Source organism: Jaculus jaculus, chromosome 1, assembly GCF_020740685.1.
Source record: "Jaculus jaculus isolate mJacJac1 chromosome 1, mJacJac1.mat.Y.cur, whole genome shotgun sequence".
NCBI lineage: Eukaryota > Metazoa > Chordata > Mammalia > Rodentia > Dipodidae > Jaculus > Jaculus jaculus.
In genome coordinates this window covers 37,690,591-37,715,411 of record NC_059102.1, presented here as the reverse complement: position 1 = coordinate 37,715,411, position 24,821 = coordinate 37,690,591, and the positions used below count along the sequence as shown (strand labels likewise).

Here is a 24,821-nt window from a genome sequence, read left to right as displayed (position 1 = left end):
ACCCTGTGGCTGTTTTCTAGTTTTCGGGCCTTATAGAAACTCATTCTGCCTTATACCTACTAATCTAGAAATTCAAAGATAGGATCCATATATGAGAAAAAGCACGTGGCATTTGTGTTTCTGTATGGGTTACCTCACTCAGTGTGATCTTTTCCAGTTCTATTTTCCTACAAATTTCATAATTGCATTTTGTTATAGCTGAATAAAACTCCATTGTGCATATGTAACACATCTTCATAATCCATTAACTAGCAGGTGGGTATCTATCTAGGCTGGTTCCATTTCCTAGCTATTGTGAATAGAGATGGCTGAGCAAGTATCTCTGAAATAGTGTTGAGACCTTAGGATATATGCCCAGGAGTGATATAGCTAGGTCATGTGGTAGTACTATTTTTATTTTTTTTCTGAACCTCCATACTGATAGTGAATAAGGATTTATCTTTACCCACATCCTTACCTGTGGACATTTTTTTTCAGTGATTTTGACTGAAGTGAGATGAAAGCACATGGTGGCTTTAATATGTATTTACCTGAAGGCTAAAGATGATGAACATTTATTTTAAAAAGTCATTTATGCTGGGCACATGCCTTTAATCCCAGTATTCAGGAGGCAGAGGTGGGAGGATCACTGAGTTCGAGGCCACCCTGAGACTTTTCATAGTCAATTCCAGGTCAGCCTGACCCAAAGTGAGACCCTACCTCGAAAAACAAAACAAAACAAAACAAAAAATTATTTATTTTTAGTATTTTGGGGGACAGGTTGGAAAACCTTTTCTTTTTAACATGCCATTTTTTATGAATATATTATATTTATTAGCCATTTGTATTTCTTCTTTTGAGAACTTTGTTTAGTTCCATAGCCTACTTTTTGCTTTGATTGTTCATTTTGGGCTGTTTAGCTTTTTGAGTGTGCTTTAGATATTCTAGATATTAGTCCTCTTTCAGATAGATATTTGACAAAGATTTTCTCCCATTTTTTAGGCCGCCTCTTCACTTGGTTGGTCATTTCTTGTGCTGTACAGTGTTTTTAACTTCATGTTTGTTAGTTGTCCTTATTTCCTGTGCAAATAGAAACCTATTCAAAAGATCCCTAAGTGCACTCTATTTTGTAGTGTGCCCCTGCTTTTTCCTTTGGCAGCTTCCTGGCTTCTACAGACACACTTATTCTACATGTAGAGGCCTATACTTTCATAGTTTAGTGCTTTCATAGTTTCAAGTATTACAATAAGGTCTTTGATCCATTTGGAGTTGAATTTTTTGGGGTTTTTTTGTTTGTTTTGTTTTGTTTTTTTTTTGCGATAGAGTCTCGCTTTAGTCCAAGCTGACCTGGAATTTACTATGTAATTTCAGGGTGGCCTCAAACTCATAGCCATCCTCCTACCTCTGCCTCCCGAGTGCTGGGATTAAAGGCGTGCGCCACCACGCCCAACTTTGGAGTTGATTTTTGTGCAGGGTAAGAGTTAAGGGTTTAGTTTCATTCTTCTGTATATGGATATCTAAATTCCCCAGCTTCACATACTAAAGCTGCTATTTCTTCTCAATGTGTATTTTTGGCATTTTGTCAAAACTCAGATGTCAGTAATAGCATGGCTCCTGTTTTACTCCATTGAGCTATGTATCATTTTGTGCCAGTACAATGCTGTTTTTATTACTGTGGCTTCATAGTATGAACTTGAAATTAGGTATGGTGATAACTCCAGCAGTTTTTTTTTTTCCTTGATATTGCTTTGGCTATCTGTGTCTTTTGTGCTTCTATATGAATTTTAGGATTGTTTTTTATGTTTTTGTGAAGAATGATGCTAGAATTTTGATTGAGATTAAATTGAACTTATAGATGCTCTTGAAAGTAAGATGGCCATTTTCACAATATTGATTCTTCCAATTCATGAGAATGGGAGGCTTTCCATCTTCTTGTGTCTTCTTCAATTTCTCCTGCATTTTGAAATTTTCATTGTAGAGGTTTTTCACTACCTTGGTTATGTTAATTTCAAGGATTTTATTTTATTTTTTTTAGGCTATTGTGAATGGAATTGTTTCCTTAGTTTTATGATTTCTTTCTCCATATATTTGTTATTTATATATAAGAAAGCTATTGGGGGCTGGAGAGTTGGCTTAGCAGTTAAGATGCTTGCCTGCAAAACCTAAGGACTCAGGTTCAATTCCCTAGTACCCATGTCAACTACATGCATATGGTTGCACATGCTTCTGGAGTTTGCTTGCAGTGGCTGGAGGCCCTGGCATGCCTATTCTCATTCTCTCTCTCTCTCTTTCTTTCTCTGTCTCTCAAATAAATAAATAAATAAAATATTTTTTTAAAAAAGACAGCTATTGATCTTGTATGTTAATTTTGTATCCTGCCACTTTGCTAAAAGTTTTATCAGCTTTAGGAGTTTTCTGGTGTGGAGTCTTTCAGGTACTTTAGAATCATATTGTCTACAAACAAGGATGCTTCATCCTTTCCTTTTTGTGTCCTGTTTATAATCTCTTCTTGCTTTATTGCTTTAGCTAAGGTCAAGAATTATGTTGAGGGGCTGGAGAGTTGGCTTAGTGGTTAAGGCACTTGCCTGCAAAGCCAAAGGTCCTCAGTTCAGTTCCCTAGGACCCATGTAAGCCAGATGCACAAGGTGGCACATGCATCTGGAGTTCGTTTGCAGTGGCTGGAAGCCCTGGCACACCCATTCTCTCTCTCTCTCTCTAATAAATAATAATAATAATAAAAACAATTATGTTGAATGGAGAGAGTAGACACCCTTATCTAATTCCTGATCATAGTGAGAATTTTTTTTTTTTTTATTTGAGCGACAGACACAGAGAGAAAGACAGAGGGAGGGAGAGAGAATGGGCGCGCCAGGGCTTCCAGCCTCTGCAAACGAACTCCAGACGTGTGCGCCCTCTTATGCATCTGGCTAACGTGGGACCTGGGGAACCAAGCCTCGAACCGGGGTCCTTAGGCTTCACAGGCAAGCGCTTAACCGCTAAACCATCTCTCCAGGCAAGAGAATGTTTTTTTTCCTCCACATTTTGCATAATGTTGGCTTCTAGGTTTGTCACCTATAGCTTTTATTTTGCTGATACATGTTCTCTCTTCATTCCTGGCTTTTCTGGAATTTTTTTTTTTTTTTTTTTTTGGTTTTCCGAGGTAGGGTCTCACTGTAGCTCAGGCTAACCTGGAATTCACTATGTATTCTCAGGGTGGCCTCAAACTCTTGGTGATCCTCCTATCTCTACCTCCCGAATGTTGGGATTAAAGGTGTGCACCACCACGCTTGGCTTCTCTAGAATTTTTTAAAGAAAAATTTTCATTCATTTATTTATTTATTTGCAAGCAGAGAGGAGAGAATGGGCATGCCAGGGTATCTAACCACTGCAAATAAACTCCAGATGCATGTGCCACTTTGTGCATCTGGCTTTACAATCGAACCTGGGTTGTTAGGCTTTGCAGGCAAGTGCCTCTCTAGAAATTTTATCATGAGGGATTGTTTGATTTTTGTCAAAGGTTTTTCTCTGAGTCAATTGAAATTATGTGATTTCTGTCCTTAAGTCTGCTTATGTGCTATATTAACATTTATTGATTTACTTATGTTGAATCGTCCTTGCATTTGTGAATTGAAGCCCACTTCATCATGATGTATGATCTTTTTTATGTGTTCTTGAATTTGGTTTGTAAGGTTTTTATTGAGAATTTTTATGTTTGTATTTTTCAGGGAGGTGGTCTATAATTTTTGGGGAGCTATTTATCTGGTTTTGTTATCAGAGTACTGATACTAGATTAATAGAAAGTTTTGAAGTATTCCTTCCCTTTTTAGTTTATGGAATAGTTGGAGAAGTATTGGTTTTAGTTGTTTAGAATTCTCGTAGAATTCTGCTGCAAATCCATCTGGACCTGAGCATTGTTCAGTTTGGAGATTTTTTTTGTTAACTGCTTCAGTCTTGTTACTTGTTGTACAGCTATTTAAACTATTGATCTTGTTTTAATTTTGGTAGTGTTCATCTAGAAATTAACCCATCTCCTTCACATTACCAAATTTGACAGAGTATAGATTTTCTTAAAATATTTATTAGAGAGAGAAAGAGGTAGATAGAGAGAATGGGCATGCCAGGGCCTCTAGCCACTACAAATGAAATCCAGATGCATGCACCACCTTGTGCTTCTGGCTTATAAGGGTACTGGGGCATCGAACCTGGATCCTTAGGCTTTGCAGGCAAGTACTTTATCCACTAAACCATCTCTCTAGCCCGAGTATAGAATTTTTTTTCATTTAGTTTATCTTTTTCTTTTTTTTTTTTCTTTCAAGGTAGGGTCTCACTGTAGCCCAAACTGACCTGGAGCTCATTTTGTAGCCCCAGGCTGACTTTGAACTCATGTCTCCCAAGTGCTGAGATTAAAGGTGTGCCCACCATGCCCAGCCTTGAAGTATAGATATTTAAAGTCTGATCTTATGTTTTATTTTTAAAATTTTGTTAGTATCTATTGTAATATCTCCCTTTTTACCTCCAATTTTATTAATTTGGGTCGTTTTCGTTATTTTGGGTAGTGGTTTATCTATCGTGTTTATTTTTCAAACAACCAATTCCTTGTTTCATTGATTCTTTGTATTGTTTTCTCTTCTGTTTCATTAATTTCTGGCCTGATTTAATTATTTCTTCCCATCAAGTTTTGAGAGGTTAGCTCTTGTTTTTCCAAGGTCTTCAGGTATATCATTAAGTTATTTATTTGAGGTCTCTTATTTGTTTATTTAATTTATTTATTTGAGAGAGAGAAAGAGGGAGGGAGAGAGATAGGGAGAGAATGGGTGTGCCAGGGCCTCCAGCCACTGCAAATGAACTCCAGATGCGTGCACTCCCATGTGCATCTGGCTTATGTGGGTCCTGGAGAATCAAATTGGGATCCTTTGGCTTTGCAGGCAAATGCCTTAACCTCTAAGCCATCTCTCCAGCCCCTTTATTTATTTATTTTTAATGCAAGCCTTTAGAGCTATCAGCTTCACTCTTCGGACCACCTTGACTATATCTGGTTGGTTTGAGTATGTTGTAGTTTCATTTTCATTCAAATCTAGGAACTTTTTGAGTTTTTTTTCAGTGACCCATTTATTATTCAATAGTGTGTTGTTTCATCTCCAGGAGTTTGTGTCTTTTCTGTAGTTTTTCTTGTTAACATTTAGCTTTATTATATTTTGCCTGGATAATATGCAAGGAGTTATTTCAATTTATTTTTCTAAATTTTGTAAGACTTTGTGTCATATTACATGGTCTGTTTTAGAGTAAGTTCCATGAACTGCTGAGAAGAATGTGTATTCTATAGTTTGGGGTAGAATGTTCTATAATTTAGGTTCATTTGCTCTATGATGTCATTTAACTTCAGTATCTCTCTATTTTTTATCTTATTGATTTATCATAGAGAGTGATGCATTGAAGTCACCTCTTGTAGCTGTGTTGGGGTTTATCTGTGACATCATGTCTAGTATCATCTGTTTTATGAAGTTGTGTGCCCTGTGTTCGGTGCTTATATATTTAGGATTATAATTTCTCATATTCCATATGTATAATATAGACTAGGTGATAAGTACCCATTACTGTACCCATGGACAGCATTAATACAGACATAATGCCAAAATTTATTGATTGGGAACATGGAGACAGGGAGCAGGATTGTTGATATGTGTGATAGTATTTTATAGTGCCTTGATGTCAGGTTAACAGGCACTTAAGTGTTTCTTCCTCCCTAGCTATCAGGGAATATGAAGAATAGAGAAAGCATCCAGGAACCTCGATTTGATTATTACAACCGTGATGTTCCTGATCCTGACCTCAGTGAATGTGAATTCCCACATGTCATTGAAATTTATGACTTCCCCCAAGAATTTCGTACGGAAGACCTTCTACGGGTTTTCTGCAGTTACCAGTAAGTATTCACAAGTGGTTACAATGCTAGGGAAGGTGGGATGGGATCTTCTTAATATATTTTTTGACAAGTCATGTCTTGTTTTCATATACCCAATTGATGACCTTAGTATCAAGTACATTTGTCTTGTCCAGAGTCATTAGAAATCTTGTATATCAAACTACTTTTCTAAGTTTCTTAAAAGTGCCAAAATAGTCTTTCTATACCCCTTGCTATTATTTAAGAAGACTACCATTTGTGTTAACTACTAAATCTGTCTTCATTACCCATTTATATTTATTGTTATTATTGATATCTTTGGATTCATATTCAAGGATATATTTTATATTTGCCTGCTATCAGTTTGTGTTTAATTGTCGTTGTTATTTTGTGCTTTTAAGTTTTCATTTGGATTGATTTTCTCATTCTCCCTCCTATAATTTCGTCTACAAAATTATAAAAAAAACTTATTTATTTGGGATGGGCAGATAGAAAGTGATTGGGCATACCAGGGTCTCTAGCCACTGCAAATGAGCTCCAGATAAATGTGCCACCTTGAGCATCTGGCTTTACATGGGTACTAAAGAAGCAAGCCTGGGTCCTTTGGCTTTGCAGGCAAGGACCTTACTCACTAAGCCATCTCTCTAGCCCTCTTCTAGAAAGTTTAAAAGATAAAATTAACCTATTAGTTGCTAAATTAACTTTTTAGTCCTACCTTTTGAATACTATGAAGTCTTTTGGATCTGTTTTCTACTCTCACCTACAGTTTACATGTTCTTCTGATTATGATTCATTTTCTTCCTATATGGCATGTATTTTTATTGTTCAATTTACTAACCGTCTGCTGGTGACAAATGCAGGGTTTTAAAAAATGGCTTTATACCAGCTTCATTCTTTTTTCTTATCATTATAACTATTATAATTTTTTTTGCCATACTGGGAATAAAATTTAGGGTCTTTATATGTGCTATATAAACGTTCTACCACACAGCCCTTAAACATAATTTGTTTTCAAATTTTTATGACAATTTTATAAATGTATATAATGTATCTAACACAATCCCCTCCCATTATCTGTTCCTGTCTACCACCCCCCATCCCATTCCAACAAACCCCTTCTTCCCAGTTAGTCCCTTGTCTACCAAGATTTCCCTTTTAATAATCTGTGGTTGCTGGAAGCAGCATTTTTTTTATCCATCCATGCAGGTATTTCTGCTCAAATTCATTTTCTTTAATTTTATTTTTGAATAAGTTAAAAAAGAAATAGGTTTCCATGTGGCTTTTCATAGCATCTTGAGTTTTAGTTACCCTACCCCATCTCTTCCTCTCAGTCTCCACCCCATTCCCACTTAATCCGTTTCACCCTCAGTACTCTGTCTTTGTACTTTCATATCATTTATATTCTGTTGTCTACCACTTCCCCCTTAAATCCTTCTTTTCCCTCCCCACATAGCCCCTTTCTAGCTTCCTAGCCTCTGCTGACTCTTAACTCTAACTTAAATACAAATTTCAAAACTCAAAAGCTTCATTCTTTTGTAAAAAATATTTTTATTTATTTATTTATTCAACAGAAAAAGGGAGGGGGAGAGAGAGGGGAATATGGGCATGCCAGGGCCTCCAGCCACTGCAAATGAACTCCAGAGGCATGCACCCCCTTGTGCATCTGGCATATGTGGGTCCTGGGGAATCAAACCTGGGTCCTTTGGCTTTGCAGGCAAATACCTTAGCCACTAAGCCATCCCTTCAGCTCCAAAGCTTCATTCTTAAAAGACATTTTTGTTGAGTGTATCTAATTCTAGATAGGCAGTTATTTTTCTCACTGAAGATAATTCTGTTGTCTTCTGGCTTTCCGTCTCGAGAAGCCAGCTGACAATCTCGTACTGGTCACTTCTGATTATAATCTATATTTTGTCTTTTGCTGCTCTTACAAATTTCTCTTTCTCACTGGTATTCTTCATTTCACTTTGATGTGGACCGTATAGATTTCTTTGAATTTATCTTGCTTCATAATATTTAGGCTATATGAATGAATTAATGTTTTTTGTTGGTTTTGGAGTATGCTAGAAATTGTCTCTTTAAAGATTGCTTATATTACTGTCTCTTCCACCTCTAGGATATAAATTCGGCCTGTTAGTCTTTTTCATTTAGTTCTCATGTGGCTTCTCTTTTCATGTATTTTATCTTTCTATCCCTATGACATGTGAATAATTCCTTTAGTTCTCAGTTCAAGTTTGCGTGCCCTCCTCCCTACCCTCCCTTCCTGTCTCCCTCCTTGGGCATGCTTAATTGTTGTTAAATGCTTACATTAGGCTTTTAGACTTAATTTTATTATGCTTTTACTTTTTAAATTTTTTCCCTACTTATTTTTATGTTTTGGGTTTTTAGTTTGTGAGGGGTTTCAAGGTAGGCTCTCGCTCTAGCCCAGGCTGACCTGGAATTCACTGTATAATCTCAGGCTGCCCTCAAACCCATAGTGATCCTCCTGTATCAGTCTCCGGGGTGTACCACCATGCCCAGCTCTTTGGTTATTTTTAGAATCTGCTGGGTCACTAGTTAATAGTTGTTTTTCTCCATATGTTTCCAATCCTTTTATTTTTGTAATTTTTTTTTATGAGAGAGGGAAGGAGGGAGAGAATTGGCATGTCAGGGCCTCTAGCCACTAAAGTTGAACTCTAGATTCATGTGCCACTTTGTGCACATATGTGGCCTTGTGGGCTGCATCACTTTGTGCATCTGGCTTACAGGAAATTTGGAGAGTCAAAGGTGGGTCCTTAGGCTTCGCAGGGAAGTGCCTTAACTTGTCTCTCCAGCCCTTCCTTTATATTTATGTACTCCCTATCTAGTAGTTCTACTGCTTTAAGTCTTTTGAAGTCTGTTTCTGGTATCTTTTGTTTCCTTTTTACAGTACCTCCCATTTGGGGGGGGCTGGGGATTTAGTTACTTTTCACTAGTTATTTCCCCTTGGAGTTTTATTTATGAGAATGAAAGCCTACAATGAAAGAAGAATATGGATTCTTTTAAAACCTCTATTCATTTTCTTCTGCCAAGTACCAAGGACACTAACAAGTCTAAGAGCTCTCTAAATTAAATTATTGATTTGAGGTTTTTCTGACCAGTCAGAAAGAGTCAAATAGAGAATAATTTTTTAATTGTTATGTGTCACAGCTGTTTTATTTTAACACATGTAATGTTCTGTCTACTAGCCAGTCTTTTGATGTGATGCCAAGTTTCCATCTCTTTAAATTATTGGTATGTTGAGCAGTTTTTGCAAGTCACCTTTATAATACCTCATCTATAATTAGTAGTTTTAAATCTTTAAAGTAGACAAGAAATTTTTAACATATCTTCATTTATATGAGTATATATTCTTATGAGCTAAATTTTTTTAGGTGAATTTTCTTTAGTTTTCTAAAACATTCAACTAAATTTTTGTTGTTGTTTTTTAAGGTAGGGTCTTGGCATGTAACCAGGCTGGCCTTGAACTTAAAAGCCTTCAATTTCCTCCTTGTGAATGCTAGGATTTCATACATGAGCCATCGTTCTGGTCAGTTTAGTTTTTTTTAAATTAATTAATTTATTTGAGGTGGGCACAGAGAGAGAAAGAAAGAAAGAGAGAGAGAAAGAAAGGGTGCACCGGGGCCTCTAGCCACTGCAGATGAACTCCAGCTGCATGTACTACCTTGTACATCTGGCTTTACATGGGTACTGGGGAATCGAACCTGGGTGCTTAGGCTTTGCAGGCAAGAACCTTAATTGCTGAGCTATCTTTCCAGCCTCAAATAAATTCTATAGATACAACTCTTTCCACTCATAATTCATTGTTTTGTTTTATTTAAATATATATTAAAAACATCAAGTCTAATTGATATGTGGGCCTTAGAATAATTTTATTAACTCTTGAGTATATGTTGGTAATACATTTATAGGAGAAGGTAAATCAGAAGTATGCCTATGTCTTATTAAGCAATAATAAATATTAGGTATAGAAAAAAAGAAATAATCCATAGAAAGTTGTTGAGAAAAAGATGTTCAGAGTCTAGACAAAAGTCAATATCCAGAAGGATTGTACTATAATATTGCAATTCTGATATTAAAAAATGAATCAAATCTGTTTATATTACAAATTTAAACCTAAAATTCAGTTTACGCCATGAGCCTGGAGAGTACTTGCATGTCACACCATGCCTAGCTTTAAATTGAATTTGTAAGATTCGACTTCAGGGTATATCCTCTCCATTAAAAGGCCAGATAATAAATACTCAGGCATCTTTGTCCTGTTTCACCAAAGCAGCCATAGAAATTTGTAAACAAATGAGTGTTGCTGAAAAGTAAAACTTTATAAAAATAAATGTCTCTTCTTTTTCCTATGAGTCTTGCTCAATCTCTTGATCCTTCTACCCTCAGTCTTCCAATGCTGGGATTACAGATGTATACCGCCATACTTGGCCTGTGACTTATTTTTATATAAAGTGCTAAAATAAATGAAACTAACTAGTTTTTTTTTTTTTTCTTGTTTAATCAGTTAAACAAGTGGTTATAAGAAAGCAGGGATGAATGAATCCTGGAGGACAATGGATTTCTGCCACAAGCCTTACTGTGAATATGTAGTGTGAATCCATTATTGATTCATTACAAGACCCAGTGTTAGGCCCTGCTCAATTCCTAGTAGATCTTTTAAAATCAGTGAGTGATTTAGCCTCAAATTAGAGCTGTCTTAGATTGTCATTAATATTGTCAGTTCTTAAAAATCAGGAATCTGGGCTAGAAAGATGGCTTAACAGTTATGGTGCATGCATGTGAAGCCTAAGGATCCAGGTTCGATTATTCAGGTCCCATGTAAGCCAGATGCACATGGTGTGGTGCATGCATCTGGAGTTCATTTGCAGTGGCTAGAGGCTCTGGTGTGCCCATTCTCTCTCTCTCTAATAAATAAATAAAAATAAATCTTTTAAAATATCAGGAATCATTTTTGTTGATATCTATAATTTTTCAAGAATAGCCAATTCTTTTCTGTTGATGCTTTTGTAATTTTTTGTTTGAGATGTTGTTTCAGTATGCAGCCTCAGTTGGCCTTGAACTCAAAATCATTGCCTTTCAAGATCGCTAGTGCTGGGATCACAGGTATATATCTGTTTAAGAATAGTTAATTAGTTAGGTGATTGCCTGAAAACCCTAACGACCTGAGTTCTGTTCTCCAGTACCTATGTAAAGCCATATGCGCAAAGTGGTTCCTTTGCAGTAACCAGAGGTCCTTAGCATGCCCATTCTCTTTCTGTCTTGCTCTGCTTCCAAATAAAGTGAAAAAAAGATTTAAAAGAGTAGTTAGTTATTTTTATTCATGTGTATATGTGTGAGTGTTAATATGTGTACATGTGTGCGCACATGTGTGCATGTGCATGTAGAGATTATAGGACAGCCTCAGGTGTGGTTCCTTAGGAATACCATCCACCTTTTTGAGACAGGGCCTCCCTGGTGCTGGGATTACAGCTACATGACATTATACCTGGCTTTTATGTGGATGCTGGGGATCAGACTTAGTTCTTTATGCTCGTGTGGTAAGAACTTTATTTACCAAGCTATCTCCTCTACCTTGAAGTTGTTGTTAAAGAGAGAAGGTAATTTTAGCAGATTTTTCCTTTATAATGATTTGTAATTTTTTAAAGGTCAATATTAATAACTGGAGGTTTGATTCAGGTGTCCCCCGTAAACTTATGTGTTCTGGGATGCTAGATTCCCAGCTAATAGAGATTTGGGAATTAACACCTCCTGGAGTCAGTGTATTGTTGGAGCAGGCTTTATGGGTGTTATAGCCAGTATCCCCTTGCCAGTGTTTGGCACACTCTCTTGTCCACCTTATGTTGTTCAGGGGTGGTCACGTTCACCCTCTGTTCATGCCATCGTTTTCACCTGTCATTATGGGTCTTCCCCTTGAGTTATAAGCCAAAATAAGCCTTTTTCCCATAAGCTGCTCTTGGCTGGATGAATTCTGCCAGCAAGGTGAGCCTGACTGCAATAGTAACCTTCCTGATGAACACTGCTATTGATAATAAAAATAATGAGCACCATTTATTTGTAAGATGCCTATGAGAACACATTCATATTATTGGCCTTGTTATGGCCTTGTTTTTATTTTCATAACAACTCTGAAAACATACTGCACCTATTTTTACAGATGAGCAAACATAGCCTCAAGGGAACTTAAACTTGTTTAATGGCTCAGGATGATAGAACTTGGGATGTTTATATTTGACCTTTAAACCCATGCTCTTTCTAGTGAACTGTTGTGTCCATGAGCAGTTTTGAACTCCTAGCTGAATAATTGGTGTAATGTTATTCTGATATATTTATACTTACTCGTTATCTCTTTATTTTCTTCTTCCCTCCCTCCCATTTATTTATTTATTAATTTTTGAGGTAGGGTCTCACTCTAGCCCAGGCTGAACTGGAGCTCACTTAGTATTTCCAGGCTGGCCTTTAACTCATAGAGATCCTCCTGACACTGCATTGCGAATGCTGGGATTAAAGGCATGTGCCACCATGTCTAGCTTCACTCTGTAGCTCTGTCCCAAAATAAAAAAGTAGTTTTCTAGTAATAAATGTTCATTTCTTTAATTCTTCCAAATATGGTGTGATATTTCTTACTGTGATTTTTTTTTATCCTGAACTTTTCTGATCACCAGTTTTTCCTATTTTGCCTTTCTTATCATTCTTCTATAACAAGTAAGAAAGAATAAGTAAGCTTCTGTGACTGTCGTTGTGGGCTTCTCTCATTATTTGATTTATTTTTGAGAATTTAAGTGACATTTCCCCATATAATGCACCCCCAGTTTACATATGCAAGAATCCAGGTGACCTTCCCTGACTTCTTCCTCTGCTTCCTCTATGAGTTTCTTCCCATTTCCTGCCCGTAAGAACATCTTGTAAATAGTGCATTGAATACCTTACCTCCCCAAGGTATTAGTGTCGTTTAAGTAGTTCATGTCTATAAAGTGGCCAGGAATGTTAAATATTCCTGGGTAGTTCTTTATGATGGTACTATTGCTTTTAAAATTCATTGACTTCTCTGTCCTCCGTGTTGTTTGGGTCATTATCCCCGTTCTACAAGTGTGCTAGTAGAATACTTCCTGTATCTAATGAAATGCTTTGTTTAAAGACATTTCCTAACAGTAAACTTATTTTAAGAAGTATAAAGACTGTTTTCTTTTGTTACAGAAAGAAAGGATTTGATATTAAATGGGTAGATGATACACATGCCCTAGGAGTATTCTCCAGTCCAATCACAGGTATTCATCAATGACTTTCAGCGTTCCTTTCTTACTGTCCTTTTTCTCTTGATATTTGTTCTTATTTCCCTTTTGTTCCAGCCATTTGGTGTTTTATCCAGTTAGTATATGTAGCAGAATATGTACTTTTTAGTTTTTCAAGGTAAGGTCTCACTCTAGCCCAGGACAACCTGGAATTTACCATGTAGTCTCAGGCTGGCCTTGAACTCATGGTGATTCTCCTACCTTTGCCTCCCAAGTGCTGGGATTAATGGCTTGAATCACCACACCTGACTTGTACTGGTTTTTGAGGCATGTTGCTTTACCAAATATGATCCTCTTCTCCCATTTTTCTTTATCCACTGGTATTTGGAAAGATAGGTACAACTTCCTTCCTAGCCATGTTGTCTAGACATGTTAACATGTCTGCCATACTTGATAATATATAAATTAATTGCAGATACAGATTTAACACTATAATGAAATTACATCTTAGAGTATTTTTTCCTTAGACAAATACATTTGCTTTTTTTTTTTTAACTCTAGCCCAGGCTGACCTGGAATTCACTATGTAGTCTCAGGCTAGCCTTGAACTCATAGCAATCCTTCTGCCTCTGCTTCTCCAGTGCTGGGATTGAAGGCATGCACCACCACGCCCGGCTGATGCATTTGAAATAACATATACATTGAGATACTGTAATACCTAGTCTGAATATATGTTTGTACCCTTGAACACATAACCAGTATCATAGACTCAACGTGGGTCTTGTACAAAGGCACTCATAGAAATTAGAGATGTTGGAATGTTGGTTTTTGTCTGAACCAGAACGTGAATCCATAAACTCACTCAGTAAAGAGACAAATAAGATTTTTTGTAGCTTTGAGGGACAAAAGGTTTCTGTTTTTACTGTAGCAAGAAGGCAGCTATAGCATGCAAACAAATGGGCATGGTTCTGTTTCATGAAGTTTTATTTACAAAAACAGAGGTTTGTCTGGATTTGGTCATAAAGCTATAGCTTGCTCATCCTGGGCCTAAAATAATCACCACCAACTTGCTCTTTACAGATTTTCTTCATCTTATGATCTCTTCTTTTTAATTACTCTCTGTGTGTGTGTGTGCATGCGCACAGATAATATGTAGGAAATACTTTATAAGAACCAGCCCTAAATTTTCTTCTGTATCACTACACTTCATGTCTTCTACTTGGTTGTTTATTCTTTCTTGCAGCTCGTGATGCTTTGGGTATCAAACATACGATGGTGAAGATCCGGCCCTTGTCACAGGCCACAAGAGCAGCCAAGGCCAAAGCCAGAGCTTATGCTGGTAAGCCTATAACCTGCAATTCTTCTCTCGTTAGCTGTGAATTTATTATTCCAGCAATTGTACACAATTGAGTGGTCTAAAGATAGCAGTTCTTTTTCATGTTAGAAGTACATTGTTAAGGTCAAAAACAAAAAGACCATGCTGGACATGCCTGTGAGCAGCCTCCTGAAGAAGGGTAGATGCTAAGAGTAACCAGGGTAGTAAGTAGTTCCTGATACCATCACTACCTAGTTTACCTCTGTTTTAGCAATTTGGTAGAGTCACTGTGAGAAACAGAGTTAATGTAGATAATGAAGTCAGGGTTGTTTGTGCTTTGCCATGTTAATTTCCTCTGATCGTCATCTATCAGGCTTGTATTAATTACTGCTGATACAGCCCTTGTTAGTCTATTTTGTATGTTAATTACTGACTTAAATCACTTACAGCTGGACTGCTTTCTCTTTCTTGCTCCCTCATACTCCCTCCCTTTTTCCAGAGTTTCTCCAACCAGCAAAGGAGCGACCTGAGACTTCAGCAGCCCTAGCCAGAAGGTTAGTCATCAGTGCCCTTGGGGTTCGCAGCAGACAGAGCAAAACGGAACGGGAAGCAGAGCTGAAGAAACTACAAGAAGCCCGAGGTCAGTCGAAGGCAGTGATGGTCTTGAGAAAGAAGCTCACGAGCCTCTCAGGTGTACAGGAATTGTTCCTAGGTCTTATATTTAGGAGAAGGCCTTTGAGGATTTGCCTCCTGGTCCACACACCAAGGCACTCTAATCCATTTTCCTACTGTTATTTCCAAAAAGTGGGTTTGGCCTTTTCAGCTGCGTCCTGTTTGTTTGTTTTGTTTTGTTTTTGTTTTTGTTTTTCCTAGTACTTTTTGATCCAAACTCTGAGAAAAAAATTTCCTATAAAGACGTAATAGTTTCCCAGGCAGAAAACCGTATTTTCTGTGGCTTTACTAGGCTATGATGGCGTGATGGTGCCATGATGTTATCAAATGGCTTAGATCCTTAGTAGAACACAAATTAAGGGAAAGCCAGCAACTTGACATTGGTGATAATAACTGTAAGAGGGATTTTTGATTAAGACAGTCCTGAGTAGCTCAGTTAGAGTACTCTAGATTCACCTGTCTTCTGGTTATTTTCCAGTATTTAAGAGTTCTTAAGAAGTACTCCCACAGATCTGGAAGCAGAGTTTTTCTTATAGATTGGAGTTGAAATTAAAATATATCTTCCCTTTATAGGCTTTTGAATTATATGTAAAATCTTGAAACTTGGTTTGACACTTAAGTACTATCAACCTTTGGGCTAGACAGTCTTATTGCCTTAACCCACAATCTGTAGAATCTGTGGAGGCAATTCAATCTGAAAATTCCACTGACAGAAAAGTAACTTCATTTCCCATTAGACCAATTGAAGTTTCAAACTCCTTGTTTATTGCCAGTCTAACAAGGCCATTAATACTTCCTGTTTAGTATGCTTTGGTGATAGCAAGCAGCTCTTGGATTCTCAGATGCACTGGCCAGATAACCAGTGAGAGAGTATGTATGTCATGGCCATAAAGTTTCAGAATTGGAACCAATCAAGTTTTGAAATCTTAATGATTAAGATGAGGCAGTTTTGAATTCTTTATTCTAATGTGTTGTTCTCTTACAGACTGTAGAAAAAAAAAAGTCTGCCTGTCATTAAAAAATAAAAAATTTTTATTCATTCATCTGGAATCAGAGAAAGAGTGTTGTAGTCAGTTCCAGGATGCTGGGATGAGCATCCAACCAAACACAGTTTATGGTAGGAAGGGGTTTATTTCAGCTTACAGATCCAAGGAAGTTCACTAATGGCGAGTAGCTGGCTCCCATTCATAAATCCAAGCAGAGAGAAAAACTACTAGTCGCCAGCAAGTACCAATAAATAAATAAGTAAATAATTTAAAAAGAAGGAAGCCACAAACTGGCAGCAAGCAAGGTCCCCTGAGCTCAAGCCTCTCTGCATATCTTTGGGTGGAATTGATCTGCCCAAGTTGCAAGTTTAATAAAATACCTGAGTCTATGGAATGGGGTAGTAGGAGAGAGATACATTCAAATTACCACACAGGGAAGGAAAGCAAGCAAGTGAGAGTTTGGGTGTGCTGGGGCCTCTTGCTACTGCAAACTCCGGATGCATGCTCCATTTTGTATACCTGGCTTTACGTGGATACTGGCGAATAGAACCCAGACTAGCAGACTTTATAAGCAAGTGTCTTCAACTGCTGAGCCACCTCCCTGGCCCAATTTTTATACATAGTAACAACTGAACTAGGTTAAAGAAGAATGTAGAGTATCCTTTAACTCTTTGTTAATTGGTTAAATCTGAAGAAAATGACTTCTAGGTTATATCTATAGTTATCTCAAAAGATGAGCAAAAAGAGCTTGGGATGTAGTTCAGTTTTAGAGTGTTTGCTTAACATGCTAAAGCCCTTGGTTCAGTTCTCAACACTGAATAAAAAACAATAAAAAGAAAACCCTGAAGAGTAGAGGATAATAGTGGGATCTAATGAAGATATGTTTCCTTTTAAAATATAACCTGCCTTTCTATGGCTGTAATATCACCTGTCTCTACAATGACTGCAGCCATCGTTTTGCATGGATAATATCTCAATAGTTCTCTCTAGGCATGCAACTCTACTTCAAGTGTTGGTTTTCAGTACCTTGCTATACAAAGAACATTTCAGATGTAAAACAAGATTGGCTGAGTAAGTACCCTGTTGCTTTTTGTTTTTTAGAGACAGGATCTCACTTTTAACCCTGACTGGTCTGGAACTTACTCTGTAGACCAAGTTGCCCTTGAACTTCCTACCTCAGCCTCTGGAGTGCTGAAATTACAAATGTGGGTCACCATGCTGACATCTCTGTTGCTTTTAAAAATGAACTTTTTTCCATTTTTTAAAATTTCATTGTAAGGAGTGATTCTCACTATGTTTGTGCTGGGCTTGAACTTGCAATTCTCCTGCTTCAGTTTCTCAGCTTCCTGAGTAACTGGGACTCACAAAGGCCTTTAGCTATGAATAGAGATTCACTGGTATAGGTTCCTTTCATCTACTGATGTATGCATAGCAGAGGGCCCTTCTTTTAATGTACTTTGGAGTGCTTCTGTTCTTCATGTTGGAGAAAGTGAAAATGGAGAATTTCTCTCTTTGGCATCTTTCTGTATTGAGCGTACTATCAGTTAGTTGTCTAGAGCCTAGGTTTCTCACTTAATTTTTCCTGAGGAAATTAAAAGAAGTATTGTTTAAGTATGAAGAAGGATAAATATTTTTGTTCCAAATGGAATTAGTACAGCATAGATAACATAGACACTCGAAACAGACTGCCTGTATCCACGTCTTAGCTCTGCCATTTACTGGCTGTGTGACCTTAGACAAGTTATTTACACTCTCTGGGAACCTCTGTTTGCTCATCTATGAAATGGAAATCAGATGAGACAATCCAGGAAAGATATGATCATCTTCAAAAACCATTTAGGAGTTTTGCGCTTGTTTCAGTAGGACTAAGATAAATATGATCAAATATTAGCTGCTCCTGTTTGTGTCAGTAATAGAAACAATATTCTACAGTGAAACAAGCATGGTTTTAGTGTTCAATTTTTTTTTTTATCAATAATTCCTTATTTTAAAAATTCTGTACTTAGCTCAATTTGGCATTCATTGAGTGTCTACCAGATACAAAGCACTGGCTTCCCCTACTTAGGAGAATCAATAAATTACAAAACAAGGACTACTTTTAGATTTTTTACTTTTATTATTTGATTTTTCAAGGTAGGGTCTTACTCTAACTTAGGCTGACCTGGAATTCACTATGTAGTATCAGGGTGGCCTCGAACTCATGGTGATCAACCTACCTCTGCCTCCCAGGTGTTGGGATTAAATGTGTGCTCTACCCTGCCCAGCTACTTTTAGATATTTTAAGCAACTGTTTTTCCTCGTGTGTGTGTGTGTTGGATTGGACCCTAAACCTAACTGTTCTAGGCAAGCACTATACTACTGAACTACATCCCAGCTTTGCCTCTCATTTCACTTCTGAGGATTTTAAGAGTAAAAAGAGATTTAAAAAAAAAAAAGCTTTCTGTTGATTAAACAACAACAACAACTGGGGGCTGGAGGGATGGTTTAGTGGCTAAGGTGTTTGCCTGCAAAGCCAAAGGACCCAGGTTTGATTCTTCAGGACCCATGTTAACCAGATGTGCAAGGGGGCACATGCGTCTGGAGTTCATTTGCAGTGGCTGGGGGCCATGGAGCACCCATTCTCTCTCTTTCTCTTTCTCTTTCTCTTTTCTCTTTCTCTTTTTCTTTCTCTTTCTCTTTCTCTTCCTCCCTCCTTCCCTCCCTCCCTCTCTCTCTCTCTTCCCTCTGTCAAATTAAAAACAAAACAAAACCCTGGGGACTGGAGAGATGGCTTAGTGGTTAAGGCACTTACCTGCAAAGCCTAAGGACTAAGGTTCTTTTCTGCATGACCCATGTAAGCCAGATGCACAAGGTGGCACATGCATGTGGAGTTCGTGTGCAGTGGCTGGAGGCCTTGGCAAGCCCATTCTCTCTCTCTCTTCACCTCTCCCTCTCAAATAAAATGTTTGTTTTTTAATATTATTTTTTAATTAAAAATACTGGAAGGAACTTCCAAGCAGCCATTGTAACCTGTTGTGGCATTGTGTCATGATTACTGTAATGGATAGTATTATCTCCAGGTTAGAGCTGGCCTGGAGAAGTTAAATTAATTGGGGTAAGGTTATCCACCTAAGAAAATGAGAGGAAGGATTTGAAGGTAGGCTTCTCTGAGAATCATGTTCCTTCTACAATATTACAATCCCTCTAAAGAATATTTGGGGCAATTGATATTTTTCCTAGAAAAAATTGCTTTCATAAAATATTTTTTGTCTCCAGAGTATACAGAATAACAGGCTTCTTTATAGTTATCTTTACCAAAGGGGTAGCGCTTTCATTGTCAGAAAAATTTTCTTTACTCTAAAATCTGCATGATAATTTAAATCAGTTTCCTCTTTCTGTTTTCCTTACTAGAAATCCAGACCATCTGGATGCCTTTCTGTTCTAAAATATAAAGACCAAGGGTAGATCATTAAGGAATGAGAAAATCTGGTCTGTAATGGGAGTTTATCACTAAGTAGCTGTGTGGCCTTGGGCAAATTAGTTACACCTCTCTACCCCACTTTCCCACAAAGTGAAAGTTATGCTTGCCCTATCTAACGATGGAGAATTCTTAAAACACAACATAATTTAACATGTAAAAATGTTTGGAGAGATGGCTTAATGGTTAAGGCACTTGCCTGAGAAGCCTAAGGACTCATGTTCTACTCTCCAGGTCCCACATAAGCCAGATGCACAGTGATGCAAGATTGCACATGTGCACAAGGGGGTGTACACATCTGGAGTTCAAGGTGCAGTGGCTGGAAGCCTTGGTATGCCAATTCATATTTTCTCTCTCTCTCTCTCCAACACACACACACACACACACACACACACACACACACACACACACGTGCAGTCCATTGGGCCTGCCTCAAAAAAAAAAAGAAAAAAAAATGTTTAGAAAGGTACTTTAGCAATTCAAAACAATGTTCTTTCTAGGACTAATGGCAATTTAGTGTTCTGTGTCAGACATACAATATGAGCTAGTAATGACAAATTTAAATTTTGCCATGCTGTTCCCCCGTCCATTACATGTGGCAGATACTGCTGAACACTTGTGACTTTTTCTTGGTGACCATTGCTAGTGATCAGAATTAGCATGGGGAATTGAAGTCTATACACTATCCTGATGTGAGTTTTTTCATTAAGACTGTATAATAATTATATCCTTCTTTCTCCTGCATGAAGACTTCTGTTAACTGCCATAGTGTTTGGACTCAAGTCTTCCATGTTTTTCCTTCTGAAATTGTATCCACAGTTGAATATTACTTATGGAACACTAATAACTAATGAATTTAAATTTGTGATTTTGAGCTTTTTAAAATAATTTTTCTTATAGGACTTCCTATCCTACTTGGATTTTTCTTCCCTTTTAATTAGAGAGCTACATGTTGGTCCTTACTAAAAAGGAGGTTCAGACATTAAAGTGACTCTGAAGAATTTAGCAAAAGAAAGTACCTAAATTGTTTGAAGCAAATTGAATTATATATATGGAGAGGAAGAAATGTTTAGTCTGTAGTCCTTGAACATGAGAAGAGGCTGTTTTGGTTGAGCACTGTATATAGCAGACCACAGTTTTGTATTTGACTTAATCAGATATTTTAAACTAGTGATTCACCCTATATGATAAAGGTACATTATTAAAGTACCAGGCTCAGGAATGTGTATAAAATTTTCCCATGTTTATTTTTCCAAACATTTGATTTCTACCTAAAATTGTAACTGAATATATTGCTTCTTAGAATAAGCTATTCTCTCATCTTCAAAGTCTACCATGATTTTTTTTTTCATTTTACTGTTGGGGTAGGTGATTAATTGGCTGGTTCTTTTGATTCACAGGCCTAAAGGCAGAGTAAGAAAGAATTTTGGTCACAAAATTTAATGAAATCACTGAATACAGAATCGCTTGTATACAATGCTTAGTCTGCTACATAGTAAAACAAATTGAACAATGGTGGCTACCTCTGGAAATCTTTTTAGGCATTCCATTATTTTGTTATGCTATATTAATGCCTCATAATTCCAGACTTTCTTTCCAGGTGTGTGCATGTGTTTTCTCTATTATTTAAAGTTTCTTCCATTTCCCTTCATTGTAATGTGACTTTTCCCCCTGAGACACAGTATTTACCTATTCTTGGGTATCAGTTGCTCTTTAATAAACTTACTTCCCTTACTTAAATCAGAAAGTCAACCCTAGGACTAATTGACCAGTTCATCCACCAAGTATTGATAAAATAAAATTTAAAAAAACATGGTTCCTTATATTTAATACACTGACAATCATCCTCTCCAGAGGTAAGTGCCTCCTGAGGAGAATTAGAATCTATCTTACTATATTGATGACTATAAAAATGCCTGGTAAATTCTATCTGGAGTCTTGAAAAAATTAAGGGATCACCTAGATAACTTGCTTGATCTATCAAATCTGTCACACCATGAAAAAAAGGCATTTAAATTAGTTTGGCCAGACTTGTTCTTCACAAGGCCTGTTGATTATTAATTACTCTGTAGGTGGCTGTGACTGGATTTTTGTGCTCATTTTTCTTAAGTGTAAAAGAAAAATTTGAATTTTTAAAATTTTCAGCCCTTCTCTTTTTCTTTTTGCTTTAAACAAAAAAAAAAAAAAAAACAAAACAAAAGCCAAATAAAAACATGACACCACACTGGCCTCTGAATCTTTAGCACTTTCCATTGCATCAGTGACAAGCAGTAACTCACTGCTCTACAAATCAGTCAGTTAGTTCATTTCATTTAACAGTCATTTCTGTCAACTTAGTTGTACTGGGGAGTGAAAATCTTCAGGAACAGCTCCTGTGTTTTAAATTAATTATTTTCTGCTAATTTTCTGTTCTCTCCCTTAGTTCCTTCCCCTTATGACTGCTATTTGGCTTTTATCTACTCAGCTTCCTTTTATTATTATTATTATTATTATTATTATTATTATTAGAGATAAAGCTAATAGGAGCTTTTAGCTCATGTGGTCTATCACCTATTATTTGCTTTCTTTTCTCATTTTAGGAAAGGGACGTTTCTCTCTTTCCGTCAGTAATTTTTTTAAACATTTTATTTATCTATTTTATTTATTGGAGACAGAGAGAGGGAGAGTAAGTGAGAATGGGTGCTCTAGGTCCAGCCACTGCAAATGAACTCCAGATACATGTGCCACCATGTGCATCTAGCTTACACAGGACCTGGAGAATCGAACCTGGGTCCTTAGGCTTCGCAGGCATATGCCTTAACCGCTAAGCCATCTCTCCAGACTTCATTAAGTTTTTTTAATCCTTTTAGGTATTTTTACATGTCAGGATAGTGGAAAGAAAATGTGCTGCTGGAAAATAGATGCTAGCTTCCAGCTTCAGTACTTTCCGGGCTTAGGCAAGTCACTTACATTCTTCAGGCTTCTTAAAGACTGAGAAAATAAGTCCCACTGTGACTTATATTTCTGTCATCTGTGTTCTGTATTTCTTCTGCTTCGTGTTTTCACTGGTTCTTTGTACTTCTCAGCTTATTTTCCTACTCCTATTAGTTTTCTCATGGTTTATGGTTTATTACCAGAATTTTCTCTTACATTTACATATGGTTGGTAATACAGTTACATCTTCTGTTTTTTAATTAGAAAGCATTAGCTCAAGACAAGTTTGGAACTTTTCAGATTTTATAAAGATAGTATACTTTCAGTGTTGTGTTTTATAACACAGTGGTCAAATTATTAACATCAGTATTTCTGCAGCAAAATGTATGATTAATCACATTACATGGAAGACTGTAAATGGCCTTGTAACCTTTCAGGTTACATTTGCCATCAATACATTGTAGCCCAAACTTTAAAATAAAAACAGAAACTGTTTTAAAAACTGTTCTGGGCTGGGCATGGTGGCACATGCCTTTAATCTCAGCACTTGGGAGGCAGAGATAGGAGGATTGCCATGAGTTCAAGGTCAGCCTGAGCTCGAGTGAGACCCTACTTTGAAAAACCAAAGACAAAAACAGACAACAACAAAAAACAATTCTGGATTTCTATTGTGGGCCATGGGCCATTCATAATTTCTGTTCATAGGTATCTTGTGTTACATTTTTCTATGTCACTTATTTATTTTGTTTTGCTGAAATTGGAACTTAGGCTTTTGCCTTTAGGTTTCTTCCTAACTTCTGTCTGTTTTTAAGAATCAAACCCAGACTACTTTTTTTTTTTAAATTTTTTATTTATTTATTTGAGAGTGACAGACACAGAGAGAAAGACAGATAGAGGGAGAGAGAGAGAGTGGGCGCGCCAGGGCTTCCAGCCTCTGCAAACGAACTCCAGACGCGTGCGCCCCCTTGTGCATCTGGCTAACGTGGGACCTGGGGAACTGAGCCTCGAACCGGGGTCCTTAGGCTTCACAGGCAAGCGCTTAACCGCTAAGCCATCTCTCCAGCCCAAAACCAGACTACTTTTCTAAGAAATCTTGGCATCCTCTGGCCAAGTCAGTCATCCTTGGCACTGTCTCCTGAGGAATCTCAGCCGGTCCAAGCCTGTCTACTTTATAGCCAAGTCCCAGGGCATCACATTAATCAGCCTTCAGTTTGCAATTTTCTGGTCCCCATTTTTTTTTTCTATCCTCTTGTAACTTCGCTGCTATATTCATATAATGCCACAAGATGGTGCCCAAATAGCAGGAAATTTCCCTTCCTCACATTTCCAAGTGCCAGTCAGTTTCCTGACCAACTTCCTTGCTCTTAAAGTACAGTCAGTATAGTTCAGGAATGTTCTGAGGGATTCTGATGACTTGGAAAGTTATATTGAAATAGCCAAGTGTTAAGTCTAGGCTCACATTGATTTCGGTAATCCACCTGGTTCATGATGCGCAAAATCTTTTATAGGCATTATCTACCTGGAACAGTAGCCCTCAGAAAGAACCCATGAGGCTTATCACCTGGATTTTGTGGTATTAAGACACATAACTAACTGTAAAATTAGAACTGGTATTGTAACACCTAAGGAAGTATTTGGACTACCCAATTGCGTATGTTATATTTGGGGGAGAGTTACTTGCTGAGGTACTCAGACTGGTCTGGAACTCCTGGGCACAAGTGATCCTCCTGCTTCAGCCTCCTAAATTGCTGGGACTATGGGTATGTACCACTACCCTCAGCTTGTGTTTTCGTGAGTTTTTAAGAAAAAGTTAAATGGAAAACCCAAGCTTCATGTTAAATATTGTGTGTGGATTACCCATATTTACAGTTTTGTTTTTAGAAATAGTCCTTGTTTTCCTTCCATTATTTGTAGTCATTTTTCCATATTGAAATAGTATAGTCCAGAAGACTAAAAGTGCTTTGCAAAAAATGGTGATACTTAGTTTGCCTGTATTTTTTCAGTAAGGTTATAGTAGGGAAGAAATGAGTGCAGCCCACTAACTGCGTGAAGCCACTAGCTGCTCTTGCATTTTCAGCTATGTGCTAGACTATTAAAACATATTCTTCATCCCCATTCAAATGTTTATAACGATCAGTACACATGGAAAATTTGGCAGTTATTTTGAAATATTGAATACAGTTTAAAAGTGGAAATAAATACATAGCAGCAAGACTAGAATCTGGGTTCTGTTAAGTAATGTCCATTAGCTGCAGATCTTCTGTTGTTATATTAAAGACTTAGGGTGGGTCTTGGAATGTTGCTTAGTGGTACAATGTATGCGTAGCATGAGGGAAGCCCTGGGTTTTAT

At 37.3% G+C, this 24,821-nt stretch overlaps 1 protein-coding gene across 1 annotated transcript in view; it reads left to right on the top strand.

The window, feature by feature from the left end:
* Positions 1–24,821, top strand: part of R3hcc1l (R3H domain and coiled-coil containing 1 like) — a 97,315-nt gene that overhangs the window by 71,485 nt on the left and 1,009 nt on the right. Inside the window, exons 3-6 of the mRNA XM_004669891.2 lie at positions 5,727–5,902; positions 13,094–13,164; positions 14,372–14,467; positions 14,943–15,083. Of these exons, the coding sequence (XP_004669948.2) occupies positions 5,727–5,902; positions 13,094–13,164; positions 14,372–14,467; positions 14,943–15,083 (484 nt within the window). The remainder of the gene's footprint in view (positions 1–5,726; positions 5,903–13,093; positions 13,165–14,371; positions 14,468–14,942; positions 15,084–24,821) is intronic.